Source organism: Phragmites australis, chromosome 6 (genome assembly GCF_958298935.1).
Source record: "Phragmites australis chromosome 6, lpPhrAust1.1, whole genome shotgun sequence".
Taxonomy (NCBI): Eukaryota; Viridiplantae; Streptophyta; class Magnoliopsida; order Poales; family Poaceae; genus Phragmites; species Phragmites australis.
Genome location: NC_084926.1, coordinates 42,312,118 through 42,328,496, shown reverse-complemented (window position 1 = coordinate 42,328,496; position 16,379 = coordinate 42,312,118). Strand labels below are relative to the sequence as shown.

The following is a 16,379-nucleotide window of genomic DNA, read 5'->3' as shown; positions in this document are numbered from 1 at the left end:
TTTTTATCCAATTTAATCTAATAGTGCCCAATCAATGGCTACATATATAAAGGTGAAATGCAATCATAAACCTTAAACATAAAAACATTGAGCTAGCACCGGATCAACGGCTGAACTTGTACATGTGGCATCTTCTGCATGTCCAACAAGGAAAAGAAGGATAGAGACAGCACATAATACTGCATCTTCTAGTTCTAACCAAGCAAAGAGAAGAAATAAAGTTATTTATGTTGAGAAGGAAGAATTGCAGTTCTCACCCTCATCTTCTTCCAATGAGAAAAATGAAGACATTGAGATGTGGTCATTAACGACATGAAAGTTCATTCCCTAAATCAGGAGGTGGTGAATCAGATGTTTGATATTTATGTGACATAGATTTTAATTTAGATAATTATTTAGTGCTTGTTATCCAACTTATTTGTGAGACTTTGAGATGTCATTGTTATATTAGTAAAGTTGAGCTTAAAAGATTAATGGACCATATTTATCTATTTTTATTAGTAATGTTTCCTTTGCTACTATGTCTCATACTTTATCAATATATTTTATGTATTGATTAGTAAATATAACTACACAAAATTATATAAAATAGGTAAATATTCATAATATATTTTATCCTTTATCGTTCGATAGGTAACGCTAAAAGCTAAGTGAAACACTTGTCGCTAAGCGTCGCTATACGCTATGTGCAACTTTGACGGATGCATAAGTCTACATCTGTTAGATCAGATTGTAAAATGAAATTCAAATCGAGTTTTACTCTCGAGCCATACTATATATATTTACATCTATTAGATAATATTAAAATAATAAATACAGATAATAAACACGTTTCTCTCTTGTGTATTATACGCATTCACCCGCCGTGGGGCAAATTCAGTCAACCAAGAACACCGGAAGGGAGCGAACGGAGCGGCGTACACCGCCTACCTACCCAGGGGCCGGAAAGCGCACGTTGCGCGGCCACCCTTTTTTTTTTCCTTCTTCTTTTTTAGTATAAGGACATGGTGAACGCTTCCGCCGAGCTGCCACCTTCCCCTCCCCTGCTCGCCTCCCTCAGCCTCCAACGTTTCAGGCCCCGGAAAAGGCAGCCCCCTTCTCTCTTCTCCCCTCCTGCCTCGGTCAAACCCTAGCGCACCCACCCACCCACGCGCTGCCACCGCCCATTCCCCTGCCTCCCATGGCGGCGCTCTCCGTGCCCCTCCGCGCCGCCGGACCCCGCGCCGCCGCCGACCCCGTCAAGGTATACCTACTGGTTCTCCGTGCTGCCGCGTCCCCGTCCCGTCCCCCTTGCCCTGGTTTTTCTAGATTTTATTAGCAATCTACGGGGCTCGTGCTGTTGGTTGGTAGTTCCTTTCGTGTTTTTATTTCTGCGTCTAGATTTGGCTCCGATCCTATTTTGGTTCGGTTCGGCGGAACTCTCAACCGTGTCTTAGGCAACAATTACGGTATGTTTCCCCTGCGTTCCGGCCGTTCGGTCGGTGTAAATTGCAATGTTTCTTGCTTTTAGAGTTCTTGTCCGTTGTGTTGTTTCCAGAAGCCAGCAGGTTCCTGTTTGGGAAAAATCGATAATTTGCCACCAAAACTTGGGCCACTTTGATTGTAATGCCACCCAAGTCAATGACAGATGGACTGTCTGAGTCTATGACTATGTGCCAGCGTGGCAAATAAGCGAAGCCCATTTTCTCACTCCTGATACGTAATTCCCAGCAGATTGTAAACCCCACTGATGCAATTTGGCTGCTGTGTTGTAGGTCTCGTGCGCGAGGAGCACTGGCTCAGCTCACTTCGGCTGCAGCTTCCTCTCCATCGCAGCCTCCTCGTCGTAAGCGCCTGTTTCTCGCTACCTCGTACCTGTGATTTCAGATGTTGGTATGGTATGTCTAACTTCCTGTGAGCTCAAGTGCTAGGAACATTGAGCCGCTGAGGGCGATAGCTACACAGGCACCCCCTGCTATCCCACGTAAGTTGTTGAGCTCACCAACATTTACATTTGAAGAGAGTTGTGCATCCTGCAGTGGATTTATAATTTTGTTGTTCTTTTGTTGGTCTGTAGAATATTCGAGTGGGGAGAAGACGAAGATTGGCATCAATGGTGAGTTCCTTGTGTGCACCCTATGAACAAAGTTGATGTAGCAGTTTTTTTTGTAATTTGGATGAGACAGATTAATTGTGTACATCCTTGGCTTTGATGGTCAATTCATTTGTTCTTGATACTTAGGCCCTTTTTTCGCTATATTGGATGCACTGCAATCAGATGAACTAGTTTAAATATCATGTTGTAAGGTGTTAAAAAAATAGTTCTCAGTTCTCAGTTGAGTATTTGCTGCACTGGCTAACTACCTTGTGCTTACTGAATCACACTCGGCTACTGACTTACTTTGCAGTTCGGTACTACAAGTAGGTGAAATAGATCTATTTCTGATTTGTTCTTACCCCTATTTCTTGTTGTTGTAGGGTTTGGACGGATTGGCAGGTTGGTCTTGCGAATTGCAACCAGCAGAGACGATATTGAAGTTGTGGCTGTGAATGATCCTTTCATCGATGCTAAGTACATGGTAAGGAAGCAATGTGAAATGATTTGATTATAATATTTCATATTTTCGAGTCTGAACGTTTCATTTAACAGCAATGCACAATTTGTTTTCAATTTTTTTGGGGATTAGAGTTTTGCTTGCATCTTCCTTCTGGTCCTTTGAGAGCTGCTACACCTGAGCTGAGATGCACGATTACAGTGGATAATTCAAGATTTTACTAGATTAATCGAAATAATCCAATTTAGTCTGATGCAAACTGTATTTCCTATTAGCTCATTGATGATGTGCTTCATATGTTTTCACATAAGTTGCTTAAATATGATATGCAATTGATGGTTTTACCAGTCAACTGGTATAAGATCGTTTATAATACGATGTATTTCGCGTACAAAAGCATTGTTTCCATTTTCTTGCAACTGTCTTCCCTATTTTATCTGTTCAGTGAATGCAAATTGTCCACTGGAATGATGCAACGCATGAGAATTTGCCAAATTTAATTCTACTGCTACATTCTTTCCATCACTGTAGGAGTAACAACTCCATCTATGCATGAGATGTAGCTTTGGTTGTGTTTGATTTTAATTGCTATGTAATCTTCCCGTTTTCCAGGCCTATATGTTCAAGTATGACTCCACTCATGGTCCATTTAAAGGTTCTATTTATGTTGTGGATGATACAACCCTGGAGATCAATGGGAAGAAAATCACAATTACAAGCAAAAGGTAATGTCGACATTTGAGACTGCATCAGGATTATCTGATTGTATTTCTGTTGTGCTTAATCTTACTATTATATTTGTTTATTGTACACAGCATTGTTCTCTTGCAATTGTGTCAGTAAAGTTTGATTTGGTTGAATTCTTGTGGATGCATACCTCTGTTTCTCTGCGATTAGATGGCTTGTGTTTGAATTACTTTCAATATTCTTGGATTGTTTATTTCAGCCTGCTTTGTAGACACATCTCAGCACACTTTACAACTTGCAAGCATGTCTTGCAGTATCACGAATTTCTTCAATCTGTTACAATGTACAGTGTTTTCATGTATATGTACATTGTTTATTAGCACTTATGCTGTTTCTGGAGTACAAGAACTGCACTGTTGTATATCTGGAGTACTGCAACAATCCCTTCTTTTGCGTTTCTCATAGTCATATAATGAACTGTTGTGATTTTGCAATACTATTTGTTGGTTCTGTAGCTTTATTATTTTTTACCTCAAGATTCTTAGTTTTTGTTACATCTGTATTTAATAATTTGCAACTTTTTGCCTCAAAATTTCCAGAGATCCTGCACAGATTCCATGGGGTAACTATGGAGCTGAATATGTTGTTGAGTCTTCTGGTGTTTTTACGACGACTGAGACAGCATCGGCACACTTGAAGGTTTGTATACCAGTTCTTCAACAATGTCATCTAATCAGAAAACTACATACCTTTTCATATCAAACTAAACGGTGAGGTTTCTGCTGCCTTGTTTATAGGGTGGCGCTAAGAAAGTGGTGATTTCTGCGCCATCAGCAGATGCTCCCATGTTTGTAGTTGGAGTTAATGAGAATAGGTACGACCCAAAGATGAATGTTGTTTCTAACGCGAGTTGCACCACCAACTGTCTTGCTCCACTTGCCAAGGTCACTTCCCCATTCCTTTTTCCTGTTGCTTTCTTTTTACCAGTGTTCAGTTTCTGCTGAGCAGCAGACTTGACAATCACAATAAATGACTCATGGTTCATATTATCTGCCTTTTCCAATGATACTCATTTGTTGACCATGCTGTGCAGGTTGTCCACGAGGAATTTGGCATTGTTGAGGGCCTCATGACAACTGTTCATGCCACAACAGGTTGGTTACTGGTTGTCCTCCAGTCTCTTTATCTGTTAAGTCATTTGTCAGCTTCAAATTAGGTGTCATGAAAAGCTTACTTTGCTATATTCAGCCACCCAGAAGACTGTTGATGGTCCTTCAATGAAGGATTGGAGAGGTGGACGTGGTGCTGGCCAAAACATAATTCCTAGCTCCACTGGTGCAGCAAAGGTAGCTCAAGTCAATGGCACACTGTGTTTCTTTTAAAACTTTTTTTTTCGGCTGACTGGTTTGCCTTACTCTCAGGCTGTTGGAAAAGTCCTACCTGAGCTGAATGGAAAGCTCACTGGCATGGCCTTCCGAGTTCCAACACCAAATGTCTCTGTTGTGGACTTGACATGCCGTATCGAGAAAAGCGCCTCCTATGATGATGTGAAAGCAGCCATCAAGTATGTAGAATTATCTCATTTGTTCATGCATATTATTTGTTATTTCTGTTTGGTTCCTTGTTCAACACCTTTCGGCTTCCGGTTTGGTATTCTGTTGAGTAATACACAAGCTTTCAGCCTTTCACACAAGCTTATTGATAAAGGAGTCGTCAATGATTTGAGGGTCCACAGAATGTATGATGCATATTCACTGGAGGTAGTTGTAGCATGTGTAGGATGTAGAGAGGGGTATCAAAATGTCTCGGTTTAACATCTTGCTCCCCTTAGGCTGCGCAGTTGCACAAAGGGTAGTCAATTGTTTCCTGATGTTGACTCTAGTTGCGTTAGAAAATCTGTGTTGACTTCATTCAAAGTGTGTCCTGCTACAGTCTATGATTTATGTAGAGAGCACGAAGTGCACATTGTTTGACGACCTACAGTGGACCTTACCATCTCTTTGTTTCAGGGAGGCATCAGAGGGTGCACTCAAAGGTATTCTAGGCTACACAGATGAGGATGTTGTTTCCAATGACTTTGTTGGTGATTCCAGGTGATTACTTAAATCTACTCACATAATGTAAATTGTCTCGTGTGGGAAGGTAGCTGAAATCACATCATTGCCTTTGTATATCAGGTCAAGCATCTTTGATGCCAAGGCTGGTATTGGACTGAGCTCTTCCTTCATGAAGCTTGTGTCTTGGTACGACAACGAGTGGGGCTACAGGTGAGAGTTTGCTAATTATATCGTCACATCATTTCTTGAAGGTTCAATCTTCAAGTGGCCTAAGGATTCATGCGTGTTGTTTCCTTCTCTTCAGCAACCGGGTTCTGGATCTGATCGCCCACATGGCTCTTGTCAGCGCCAAGCATTGATGTGTTGAGAATCCTCCTGTAGCATAGGAAGGTTGCAATTTTGTCGGCCCTTTTTCTTTTTTAGATATGCCTTGGAATAATTTTAATGTTGAACACAGGCAAAAAGGGACTTGGATCCGTAGCAGGGGTAAAATTTGCTCTGTAGCACCCTGGTATGTGGAATTGCTGAGTGGATTATATGGTTTGTTTAGTCGACTTTATTCATTATTACTTGTAATGTCATAAGGAGATACGGTTAAGGTGATCCATGATTGGACTGAAACAATATAAGCACATGGAGAGACTGAAAGGCAATGGGTATCACCAATTCCACCAAATTTAGATTCATTTGCACCATTGTGAAGACATGACAATCAACATCTCTCTTTTTCTTAGTATCGTATCATCGCTAAGGTCTCGCGTCGTCTGCAATTTCCATCGATCGTAGGCGCTGGTGCATTGGCCAGAAAAGTCATAAATATGCACGGTGATTAAGCCGGAATAATGTTCAAAATAGAAAGAAAACTGGAATAATGTTCATATAGTTGTAAAGTGAACCAATTACGCATGCATCTCGATGATTATATATGTACATAAAAATGACGACTGACGAGCATATCAATGGTTGAGCAGCTAAAACTAAGCTGTGTGCAATGAGAGATGCACAGGCAGGAACTTATGTTCCTTATCTAAAAAAAAAAGCTCAAATTAAGCTGGCAATCTCGAACTGATCCAACCGTTCTTCCTGTCATCATCGATGCTGTACTTTTCAGTCAAGTGATGGACTACCAAATAACACAGAACATCCTGGATCAAAATCATTCCTTCCTATATTCATACTGCTACTATCACCGACCTATAGCCACAACATATATTTGGCTCCTGATAAATCCTTTTCAACTAAAATTGATTAAACAGACGGGGACAGTTGCCCGCTAATCATGGTTGCTAACTTGGTTGTGTCATTCTTCATCAGTCACGAAATGGTTCTTAATTAAATTCAAATCAATATTGTACAAGGTTTTTTTAAGTACGCGCACCACACTTACACCCACACATATCTACATGGATGCATATACATGGATGCACCTATGTCGAGTCTAGAATTTGAATTTGGATGGACAAATTCCACCACAAAAACACTAACTGAGCCTAAGCAATATTGTACTAGGTTGATGCAGCCTCTAATTAAACTGGCCTATCCTACATTAATCCCCGGTCATCTTTCTACAGTCTATAATAATAAGCGATCATTAAAGTCTGCCAAATATTAGTAAAACTCAGTTATTCGCCACCTCAAGCATTGCCTTTCATAAAACGACACCCAATTTGTGGAAATATAATCAGCTTTAATTTTGCTAGGTGCCAAATAATTTCTTGACAAATTAAGTTAAATATGTATATAGCATACCAGACCAGCTGACAATGCTCGACATTTTTCCCAAGTAATAACCCTATAAATAGGTGGTTAATCAAGCCTTACATACTAAACCTCAAACTTTTCCCAAGTAATAATCCTATAAATAGGTGTTTGATCAAGCCTTACATGCATGCAAAAGCAGGACATATCGATACATATCCATTTTGGCTGCCAATCAATATACTCCGTGCATGCATGTATGCAGGAGCCCTCTACAGCACGCCAAAAACCTGAACTGTACAAATTTTAGTGCAGCTTGAAACAAAATTTGAGTGCATGCATGCATGCATATATGCAAGTATTAATTAGATGCTATAGACGTCCACCTCTTAAAACAAAATTTACGTTCATTATTTTGTGTGTGTGTGTGTGTGTATCCAGGATCAATATATGCATGCACATAATTTTTTAATGATTGCAGAGTGCATGCAAAAGCAAGAAATATTGATACATATCCATTTTGGCTGCCAATCAATATATTCCATGCATGCATGCAAGTATATCTGCAGGGGAGCCCCCTACAGCATGCATGCAAGGTTCAAATCTTCATATATCTTTGATCTGCGGCAGGCGTTGAGGATCTGCAGGCCAGCGCCGGCGGCGAGTGCTCCGCCGTCGAGCGCAGTAGGACGTTCAAGGGCGACTGCGGGAGCAAGACCGCCTGCGTCGCCGCCTGCCGAGGCGAGGGGTACACGGATGGCTACTGCTTCACCGACGTCGCCGACCCGGACCACCGCGTCTGCCTGTGCACCGCGCCGTGCCCGTCGCCGGAGCGGGAGAATGTTAGCTAGCTAGCAGTTGCAACGAATGATGATGGTGTCGACATGATCCTCGAAGAAAAGAAATATGACGATATCGGGATATTTTGATTTTGTGTTAACAAATTTCTATTGCTTCACCCAAAATAAACAAATAAACAAGTTTCTTGTGCCCGGCATGCATGTTCAGTTGCAAAACCCCAAAGAGATGCTAACAGATGGTGAGATGCTAGTATATGTTCAATTTCAATAACATGAGGATGTGGTGCTAAACCTAATCATAAAAGCTAGCCAGCACACTTGAGTGTGTGAATGTGGAAAAACTAAGTGTCACAAGCATCTATGAGTCGAACTTGGTTAATTTTTCTTCATAAACTAGTAACTCATGTTTTCAACTTGATTAATGTCAATTTGTTAGTTTGTGAAAAATACTTTGCATGATGTATATGATGAGTGTCGCACTAAACGTTGGATTAATGTCCCGAGCTATCATAGCATGCGACCATGCATTGTTGCGAGGATACTTGGATGATCCATATTGTGCCAATATATAGCATGAAAACCTTTGCTTTGCTTGTTAATTATTGTGCGAATAATTTGAGTGCTTTTGATGTTCCAACAAATTTTCGTGGCCACATTCTACTTTTATTAATTCTATATTATTCGTGGTAATATCTGGGGTATTCGTATTCATATTCATTTTCATTTCTAACAAAAAAAATAAAAACAAATACAGTAAGCACATTTTCCATCCGTTTCCTCTCCGTTTTTGTCGCAAAGCACTAGTAGTCTACTACGTAGGGCACACCTCGAATCAACGTTTTAAATTTGTTTGCATCGCCAATAGTGCATGCATGAACAATATACCCTGGGGCTCTCCTACAATAATGCCAATCACACACTTACATTTTATATTTGGCTCCGTCTACATGGCACCTACTAGGTGAAATAAAGTTATTAGTACCGGGTGATAACCGGCACCAGTGACGGGTCTCGTACTCGTCACTCTTATCGCGTCACTAATGATAGGTCTTATCATTAGTGACGGATGATGATCCGTCACTAATAATCTCATTAGTGGTAGGTCATTATGTTCAGTCATCAGTGACAGGTCGTAACCGTGATCCGTCACTATTCATTGAACATTAGTGATGGGTTGTAATCTTGACCGTCAATGACCAATGAACATTTTTTATTTTTTTTTGACACGCAAAAGTCAAAAAAAAATTCACCTGAGTCATCCCAACGCAAGCACGTCCTATATGCCTCATAAGCTACGTTTTTTTCACATTATTTTCAAGATTGCGTTCCATGGAAATCGAACCCGCAACCTCCTCCTCGCGTGTGTAGCCACCTTATCACATTTACTATCACGTAGTTGTGATAGAAACTGGATAATTTATCCTTTTAACATTCTTTGCCGAAGGTTATTAGTGACACGTTATAACCACGACTCGTCACTAATGACTAATTTTTGCCAAATTTCACCGAGGGTTATAATTTGATAGGTGACCCGGAGTGCATTCGGTAAAACAGGCATAACTTTTGCATACTGACTCCAATTTTAACTTTTTTTGACTCTACGTACATCTACAAAAATAGTTACATCCGTTTCTCCCTCACTTTGTCTGGTTCAGAGAATTTTTTAAGGCCAAAAATGGCTTGAAAGATTGTGTTCTCGTCCCTGAAAGTTTCTGCATCATTTTCGAAGCGCGTGTTTGTGTCCATAGCCGCCACACCTTACATCAAACTTGAGCAGAAATATACAATGGTTTCTATTCTAGTGCTGCTAAGATGAAAAAAAGAGAAAATAAAATAAAAATAAAAATATTTGCGAATACTGTCATTAGTGACTGGAGTTGGTCATTAGTGATAGATTATAAGTTGACCCGTCACTTATGACTGGCATAGAACGAACCATCACTAATGATTGGTCTAGGACGGCCCATCACTGATGAACTTATCATTAGTGACGGGTCACAACTTGACCCGTCACCCTAGGACGACCCATCACGAATGACTTTATCATTAATGACGGATCACAACTTGACCTGTCACAAATAACTGCCCTAGGATGTCCCGTTACTGATGATCTAGTCATTAGTGACGAGTCACAACTTGATCCGTCGCTATTATCATCAGTGATGGGTCATATTACGACCCGTCACTAATGACCACTTATTAGTGACGGTAGTTTCTTATGTAGTGACCAGAGTGTTTTTCACTATTTTCTTCTTACTCCCGCCGCAGATCCATCCCTTGCCCCCACCGCTGCACATACGTGCTGCCACCCTACCCCATCGCCGAAGCCTCCTTGCCATCGTCTCGTTTGTTTCCCCTGTCATTGTTATCATAATCCCCGCTCTGCTCCACAATCCGTTCTCTGTAACCTAAGCCGGTGGCGCCCTCACCTCCTTGCCGCCTCGCACACAAATCGTCACCATCGCCGAGCTAGCCTGCCGCAGCAAGCTTCTCTCTCCAAGCTCGCTGGACTTTGATGAACCCTCATCCCTCACCCTAACCTCCAACCCTGAACCCTAACCTTGTCGGAGGAGAAGAAAGGGGCTGTCTGGACTCAGAATGTAACAACGCATAGGGAGGTCTAGAAATTGCGTGAGAACGAGGCTAGAAATACCCGGCTAGAATATACTTGTAGTTGTATGCATGCATGTACCACAGTTTAGTCTATTGTTAACCATAGGATGGATCGGTTATTTGACATTTTTAAGTCAAAAGTTTCGAATTGAAAGTTTTGAATTCCAATCAAAGTTTTTTTATTTTGTTAAAAAAGTTGGGACCGGTCTATGCTAGATAGGCTCTCAAACCTTCATTTAGCACAAACAAAACAAGACTTGCATGTCTCGTCCCTTACATTACAAAACTACTACGTAAAAGTTACTGTTTTTTAGTCATTCTTCATCAGCCACCAAACTGGACCTTGGTCATCCTTGGATGTAGTAGATGTAATGCTTTTATTTTATTATCTAAAAAAGGTAACATAACTTAATTCCAATCAACGATGTACAAATTTTACAGCATCATTTGTAGAACCTAATCAATACAAGGTTATCCTCCATTTGCATATAACCTCTAGCTAGCGCTGTTTGCAGAGCATCCTTGACAGTAATCCCCCTTTAATTTCACCTCTCCACAGTCCTACAAGCATCCAAGTTCACTCGCTCTTGTCATCCTAGCTACCCCTCGATCGGATTTTGCAAGCCAGTCGATCCCAAAGTTTAGCCATGGCTTGCAAGGCCACAGTCCTCGTTGCATCTGCCCTCATGCTGGCACTAGTCTTCGTGTCTCATGGTAAGCACGTAGTAGAAATTAAAACACATGCATGGCATTCTACCAATATGCATAACTTTTGTCCTCGTGATGATTGCTTTGTGTTTCACATGAAAACTTTTTTAACAAAATAAAAAACTTTGATGGAGCAGATGCAGGTGTGGAAGCTTGGTGCATAACGTTCCCGTCGCCGGACAGCGGCGCCTGCCGCGAGAAGGGCGGCCTGAAGACATGCGCCAGGAAGTGCGGGGCCGTCCACTACGACGGCGGCGAGTGCGACGAGCTCGGCGTCTGCCTCTGCGTCAAGTGCGCCGAGCAGGGGCCGCCGCCGCATGCACCGTAGAAATGTAGAAATATATGTGCATGTAACGAGCATGCATGACGAGCGCCATGCTCCGTAAAAATATTTTGGTTACATCCATGGTTTGTACCGTGCGTGATAATAAGCCGGTTGGCATAATGGAGAGTTATCGATTCATTGCATCGTGGTTATGTTTTGTTCTATGTGAGCAACCATATTTCCTAGGCCAAAGTATTTAAAATTTGACATGTATTCTTAAACGAAACTTGAAAACGGAAGGACCTTAAAAAAAAGATCTGTACTAAGGACGTCTCTAACTGATACTTTAAAAAATTATCCTTATAATATTATTATAATATTCTCTAACATTATTACAGTATCCCTATTTTTTTCATTTCCAACAGCTACCATATTTCCTAACTTTCGTTACTCTCCTCCTCCCCTCAAACCCGCAGTCATACACACGCCACAGTAATACAGATGGTCCAGCTCGGCAGCAAATTTGCTTCTGTCCTGATGGTACAGTGTCACGGCCACAACACTGTAGCACCGAATAGTTGGAGGGCGATGCAACCCTAGCCGAACGGCAAAACTGGCGCATAGTCGATGCCGATTCCAAAAACCGACTCTGTTAGAGATGTCCTAAGGCCGGTCCTGGGAGGGCAAGCGGGGCGACCACCTCAGGCCCCAAAAACAGGGGCCACCCATATATATACACATATAGTGTATTTTCTATTTTGTATCAAGTTTTTGCCCACCTCAATCAGTTAGGCCCATATTGTACAGGCCATATCACATATCAGCGGCGCATATGGCCCATATCGTGTGGTTGGCGCTTAGCAATAGCACGCTGCCCGCACACGTCTACCGATTGTTGAAGTGCCGATGCAGCCGGTCTGATCTCGTATTCTCGTGTCTTCTCATCTCCTTGTCGGCTCATCTCATCGTCTTGCGTCTGCCGAGTGCTAGGTTTTGCCAGCGATGTGTAGTGGGTGTGGTTGTGGGGTTGGCGCCTCCTGAGCTGGATGCTCGAGAGGTCAGCCAGGACCATCGTCATGCGGAAGCTATGGTATGGGTCTGGTCTGAAGACCAATGGGTATGAAAATGCCTGAAAAACGATTCGACCACCGCAGGCATTAGGCCGCGGCTACAGCACCGCTGAGGTGTTGATGCAGTGACCGCTCTGTCGGGAAAATCGATCAAGTCATCACATATTCACGTGCTGAGTGCAATCGATCAAGTCAGCCTGAACTTCAGGCCATATTGAGTGACCAGGAATCTGGCCATATGGGATTGCCACTCAGCCTGAAGATTGAAGTCTCAAGGTAAAGAAATTCTCATCTCAATTCTCACGGAAGCAACATCAGAACCTGTTCTTGATGAGTGATGACCTGATCGATGCAACATCAAACATCAAACATCAAACATGCAAGCAAAGTAGCAAGCATGCAACCGGTTCTTTCATATTTCCCATGTGTACAATTTAACAATTAGCACGTCAGTACTCATCATGTGATGACCAATTGCAATTTTGAAGTAATCATATTATCTCTATCAGCGACTTAGCTTAATTGGTAAGATTTGCACTTTTGCAGCAAACTGTAAGCCTTCAGTTGACGGCACGGGTTGGAATCTTGGGGTTACAAATTCTTAGGAGTTTATGTCACCACATGCTAATTGGTAAGATTTCATTAAGTTGATTATGTGCTTTTATAGTTTTACACTAGTTTTTAATCGCTAATGTAATTTTTTTTTTCAATTTTCACCACATGTTAGAAGAAATTATTTAAGATGATCTTTACAAAATATTTGAGGTGAACGTTATTTTTTATATACTTTAAGCGTTTACGAGAAATAACTTTTTTAATACATCAAATATTATCTTTATAATTATATATTAATTATTTTTTGATGTTTCAATTTAATGGGACATCGTTTTTAGCTTTGCCCTGGGCCACCAGAATCTCAGGATCAGCCCTGATCTGCACGTCCATTAATTTTGCTGATTACATATATCCAGGATCAATATATGCACACAAAATGTTTGCTTTGTTCGAACCAAAATGTTCAAATCTTTACTGGCAGTTAACGAAAAGTTCATGTGGCTCGATTGCCTCACAAAAAAGTTTTTTTTCAGCATTGAAAAAGCTGGAGTTAACAGTGATATGCATCGATCATGCCATCATGGTACAACTCATCAACAACGGCAGCGTGATTAACTGCGCGAGACATTGAAATTTGCATTGGCACGATTTTGGCGCCAACACTCGGACTATTGATGTCCGGGTACTGTAGCAAGCGAAGTTGTTGCTTCTCTTTACGTGAGCACAGGTGATTTGGATCGGCACAGTGCTTGCCAAGTAGCCATCTGCCTGACGCGTGCACCTTCACGTCATAGCTTTAAGTGATAGATGAGGACAGTACAATAGTACATGCAGCACGAAAAATCCGAGCACACGAACTGTTGAGTGTTCACCTGACGATGACAATCGGCACAGTGCTTGTCGATTAGTAAAATTGATTATTTATCTCCTCTTTTGAGGAGAAAACAGGCTGCTGATGGTTCCTTGGAACTTCATCTTCGTGTATTTCTCACGTGTACGCAAGAATCTCTGTCTACTGTACTCATGCCAACCAAAGATTGATGGACTTCTCTGCTCGTTAAGGTCTGTTTGGTAGAGCTACTAGAATAGTTAAATAGTAGCTTTTAATTTTTAGTTTACTGAGTGCAATCTGTGTAAGTGATTCTCTAAAATAAATTAGAATTTGAGAAGTTAAAAAAATAATTTTCTCTTATTCACTTTTCACGCAGAATCATTTTCTTTATATATTTTATTTAAAAAAATTACTTTTAATCATAGAATTACTTCCTCTAAAATCACTCACCGTACAAAATTTAGATAAGAGAGAACTCTACCAAGCAAATCCTAACGCACAACAAACAGCAGCAACAGGACTCGGCAAGGCGGAAGCAGGACTAGCTTTACCTGCCATTGCGTGTGACCGTGTAGTGGCTGATGAAGGGGACCGGCCAGGGAGACGACGTGACGCCAGCAGTGTGCACAGGGCCTCCACGCGATGGTCGATGGAGCAGGCGCAGCCGATGGACAGGGACGATCGGAGTCCTGAAGAGCAGCAGCGGAGCGTGGCGGCGCGCGTACGGGAGGAAGGAGAAAATTAAGAGCTACTCCATCCTAAACCTAGATGCAAAAGAAAAGATATAAGTAAAAAAAATAAAAGAACGATTACGTAGTTTTAGCTTTGTGCATATGTGAATCAGCTGTCCCCATAGATTTATATAGAGGCGGGTTTACGCCTCAAATCGGATGCAAATCGTGTAAGTCTCGGTTTCTATCAGTAAAAATAATTCTAAAATTAGATATTAAGCTCTTCTCTGTAATTCCTAAAATTCATAAAATTTCATCGAAATTTTAATCTTAGCTGAAGCCCCATCTCGGCCGAGCGCTAGGCGGTGCACGACGTGGTCCCTCTGCGCAGTATAACCCTGTTCTTCCATGCTGGCATACGACATGGCAAACCGAGTGTCACGTCACCTCTAATTGCTGATGTACCCCCTAAGGAGCCAAATTTAAAACTTTGTTAAGCATGTGGGGTGGCAAATGCAACTTTCAAAGTAGTGGGAGGGTTTTTGCAACTCTGACTAACTTTGGGGAGGTTTTTGCAATTTTGTCAAAAAATGCAACTTCTGGTATTAGAATTACTACTACTATGTATGGCCCAAGTTTCAAATACCCTGCGTATCCTCTAAAAAAAGATGTCGAATCCATCTTCATTTGTTAAACCATTTTGTATGTCATCATCAATTTTCTGCTTAAGTGCCTGTTAGGAAAAGATTTATTATCCAGGTTGACCACCTCGAGGGGTCGTGGCGGGCGGCACCAGGGTCGAGGAGGAAGACGAGCACTGCTTTACCTCCATCAGCTCACTCGTTGTGGTTTCACGTTGTGCCTCCACGCCGTCGTCTCTCGGTCACTGGCGATGGCGGCGGGGTCATTTCGATCGTTACCAATCCAGGACGCCTAGGTCCCGGGGGTGGTGCTGCAGTGTGAGGCCTATGTTGTCTTTTCCTTGTTCGTGATGGCGATCGAAGGAGGCCTCGGCGGTGGGCTGGTGGAACGAGGCAGCATCGGTTGCGTGTGTGGCGTGGGCACAGGTGGCCGCCCCCTTCTTGTCCCTGATTTGAGCGGTCAGTCTCCGCGCCACTCAGATCTACGACACCGGGGGATGGGGCCTCAGGGTCACGCGCTACTGTTGCTGCCTCGGGGTCTGTTGTAGTGTTGTGCCGGTGTCATAGTATGTTGATGCTACCTCGCATGCTACCAGTGTCGCGCTATGGCTGCCAGTGTCGTGTTAGGTGGTGGAGGCTAACCGCAGTTTGCTCTCGCACCATCGCACCGTCCTAGAGCCATTGGGCTCCTCTCCTTGCCCATCTGTCTTTCCCATCAGATTTGGCTCGTGGGGAGCCCGATGGCTACCGGTGGTGCGTAGAGATGGCAATGGGGTCCCGAAACCCGAAACCCGGCGGGTAATTGCTCCATTAGAGGTCGGGTATGGATCACTTCTCATATCCGCGGGTCTATTAATGGGAAAAATCGTCACCCGTCGGGTGGAACAGGTACGGATCTGTTTTCCTACTACCCGTACCCGTGTACCCATAGGTCCTCAATCTCCCAGGCCACCAGCAAATCTAGCCCACCTAGGCCCAACTAGCCCGATTAGCCCACATCACCCTCCCGGCCACCCCTCACAGCCGCCTCTAAGCCCCTCTCACCCGTCGCCCACCCCTCCCATTAGCCTCTCTCGGCCGCCGCCCCTCCCAGCCGTCTTCGCCCCTCCCGAGCACCGCCATCGTCGCCTCTCTTCGTCGTCGATGCTGCCTCCTCCATCAACCTCCTCGACCGTAGCCCCCTCTGCCGCCCCTCCCGGCCACCACCTCCTCCTCCATCGACCATCCCCGTCGCTGCCTCTTCTGCCA

The 16,379-nt window shown here is 42.9% G+C and overlaps 1 protein-coding gene across 1 annotated transcript; it reads left to right on the top strand.

The window, feature by feature from the left end:
- Positions 1–1,004: 1,004 nt before the first annotated feature.
- Positions 1,005–5,812, top strand: LOC133922593 (glyceraldehyde-3-phosphate dehydrogenase GAPCP1, chloroplastic-like). The gene is made up of 14 exons (XM_062367980.1): positions 1,005–1,243; positions 1,755–1,825; positions 1,905–1,963; positions 2,057–2,095; positions 2,458–2,558; positions 3,147–3,259; positions 3,821–3,920; positions 4,019–4,165; positions 4,315–4,375; positions 4,470–4,567; positions 4,643–4,785; positions 5,231–5,314; positions 5,399–5,488; positions 5,583–5,812. Exons 1-14 carry the CDS (start codon positions 1,181–1,183, stop codon positions 5,635–5,637), a joined length of 1,224 nt encoding a protein of 407 aa, XP_062223964.1. The 5' UTR covers positions 1,005–1,180; the 3' UTR covers positions 5,638–5,812.
- The last annotated feature ends 10,567 nt before the right edge of the window (positions 5,813–16,379 follow it).